Source organism: Bombus impatiens, unplaced genomic scaffold (genome assembly GCF_000188095.3).
Source record: "Bombus impatiens unplaced genomic scaffold, BIMP_2.2 scf_0641, whole genome shotgun sequence".
In the NCBI taxonomy this organism is placed as follows: Eukaryota; Metazoa; Arthropoda; class Insecta; order Hymenoptera; family Apidae; genus Bombus; species Bombus impatiens.
In genome coordinates this window covers 29693-32623 of record NT_177060.1, presented here as the reverse complement: position 1 = coordinate 32623, position 2931 = coordinate 29693, and the positions used below count along the sequence as shown (strand labels likewise).

The 2931-nt window shown below is 46.0% G+C and overlaps 1 protein-coding gene across 1 annotated transcript; it reads right to left on the bottom strand.

Moving 5' to 3' along the window:
• Positions 1-1579: 1579 nt before the first annotated feature.
• On the bottom strand, positions 1580-2535 carry LOC105681202. Its single transcript, XM_012389390.3, is given in 2 exon segments — positions 1580-1968; positions 1971-2535. Coding segments are annotated over 2 exon segments (939 nt in total). The 5' UTR covers positions 2521-2535.
• Between the last annotated feature and the right edge of the window lie 396 nt (positions 2536-2931).

Here is a 2931-nt window from a genome sequence, read left to right as displayed (position 1 = left end):
CGGTTTGTCGATGTTCGCGATGGCGGCATTATTTTTGGCCTCCTCACTCGTAATCCCGATGTGTTTGAACTGTACCTCTAATACATTAAACCACTGCTCTACATCATCCGCCCAGAACGATGGTATGCGGAGCTGAGCGTTTACCGCGTCCACGTTACCGAGCTCGTTTTTGTCGGTACTCGCCGTCTCGAACGCTCTAATACTCGCGGAATTCGAAGCTTATCGGCACTCTCCCGGTTATCTCTATCACTTTTATCACGTCGGTGTCACCAATTTGTAGGAGGTTGAATGATGAGATTACTAGTAGGTAAAATCGTTATTGTATTTAAAATCGTCAATACAATGTCCTAGTCGAGAAACGGTGTGTGTAACGTCATTTGGACGCAGTTTATAATAATCCGTTTGCGATCGCGTCCGTTTATTTATAGTAGTCAGGGGAAGTCGGAAGATTCAAATTTGTCTTTGTTTTACAGTTACATGGCGACGTTGTTTTGCTCAGAGTTTGATTATTCCTACATTATACGTAACCTAACGAACTTCATACTCCGAAGCACAACAACAACATGATTTGAATCGAATTTTAACTCTTGTGCCGCTACAGATTAATGGTACTGGGTTCCACGTCGGCCAGTATTCTTCAGGTTGTTGGAGCCATTCCGGTCCATGTTGCCAAATGGTTGGTCGCAGGAAGTCTTCGGCATGTGTCCTAATTCCAAGTATTCTTGTATTACGGTGTGATAGTCAGCTTCGAATCGTTTGTCTCGTGGGAATTGACGGCAGAGGGATGTGAGTCGCTTCATCGCCATAGCTTTAGAGTATCCAAGCGAAGGAGTTGTTTCGTTAAATGGGAGAACGACAATGTATCGCCCTTTGTTGGTGCGTTGAATGTGATTTCGGAAGTGTTCCTCGCATTGTTGTTCAGCTTCCGAAATAGGGGCGGTCCTTCGTCAATTTCCCAGAAACGGGCGAGGTCCGCCTGTAAAGCCGTCGTGGAGGCGTGAAATGCGTATGCTGACGATTGCGAGGTTGGGCTCCCCCCGATGACCCATCCGAATCGCGTTTTTGCAGACGCAAGTCGGGCCCGTTTGCTTGACTGATATCAAGTTGGCCGACACAGAGTGGTGCTAACGTTGGTCCGGCGCTCAATAATATTTCGATTGGAGCAGGTCTATAGAATCTTGGATCGGCTAGTTGGAGATTCCTAGGTACCTGTATCGTTGAGCGATCCACGGGTTGATCTGGGACCCTAGTCGATATTGTCGGTATGATTAGGAACGTCAAGCTGCGTTCGTATGTTCCGTCAATGGAGGTGATCGTGGCCGTGATGTAGCATTTCGAGGTCGTCGATAACGTGTTGAGTGTTCCGATTGGGTCCGAACATTTCCGTTGGTTGAGTTTTAATGAATTGGCGAGTTTTTGGTGATAAATTTCATGCTAGAGCCGGTGTCTAGCAGAGCTCTAGAACGTAATGGTTCAATTTTATTGTTCAAGATGTTGACCTGCGTTGTGACTAATAAATCGTGCTGTAGTGGTTCGGAAGGAAGCGAGGTCAATGAGTCCGTTTTCTGTGGTTCGGTCCCTAGCAAGGTCGTCTGATGACGTCATTGCTTTCTTTGTCGTTTAGGACTGGTCGATATATTTGATGATATTTGATATATTTCAGAGATATTCGCGGAGACGTTCGGGAAGACGTTCGGGGAGACGTTCGGGGAGACGTTCGGGGAGACGTGGATGCACGTCTCGAAAGATATGACAAACGTGTGTTCGGTGAACTAGGCGAAGATCGACCATTGGATGATCGGCCGCTCGACGATCGACCGCTCGATGTTCGGCTTACACGTGTTCGTAATTTGCTATGACCATGGTCTTGATGCAAATATGTATGGTGTCGCTGCCTAGAGATGCGACATGAACCGGCGGAGCATTGAGAACAAGCGTGTCCCTTGCCTAAACAATTGGTACAGAGTACGCGCTTTTGGCGGTTTCAAGGCGTTCTTTGGGCGACTTTGCTTTGAAGACATCACAATTCCATAATTCGTGTTGTCCTTGGCAGTTCGGACACATCAACGTCTCATGTGTAGTTGTGAATGCGTGATTTCGCAACGCCTTTTTCATCACGGTTGATGCTGAACTTGTTCTATCGCCGTTCGTCCGTGTTTTCAGAAAGTCTACCAAATGTGTATATGACGGCATATTCTTGTCCGGTAATGTGCGTTGCCATTTGCGAATGATGGCTGATGGTAGCTTCGATGTAAATAGTTTGATAAGAACGACCTTTGATGTGACTGGTTCACCAAGTTTCTCTGAAGCTTGGAGATTTACTTTGACCGTCTCGAGAAAATCATCTATGGCTTCGGGCGTCTCTTTAGTTATTTTCGGATAGTCGAAAATCAAGTCCCAGTGGCGCATGCAGACTAGACGGCGGCAGTCGAATTTTTCTTTAAGAACGTCAATAGCGATTGAATAATTTAACTCTGTGATGTCTAACGATTGGATACTTCGCGAGGCCTTTCCAGTCATGGAGGATCGTAGATAATGGAATTTTTGCACGTGTGTAAGTCGCTCGCTTCGATCTATAGTGGATAAGAAGGAGTCATAAATGAATGCCAATTCTCGATGGTACCGTCGAAAGTAGGCAGATGAATTTCCGGTAGTTTAATTGATGTCGGCTCGGCGACATTAAATCGCAGCTTGGCGATTTCGACGACTATGTTTGTGTATCATCCATGAGAGTGTGTATTCGTACTACCAGATCGTAATATGTGTTTGTTAATTCTTATAATAAACTGTATTGTTTCCACGTGTCGTCGAGTAGTGTCGTAGGGGCCGTTAAATAGGCCTTATTCGGTTGGCTAGATTGTTCGTATTCATCGAGTCGTTTCGATAGAGTGGTGAATCGGCCGATTTGAAAGCCTCGTCTCCGATGCAAGG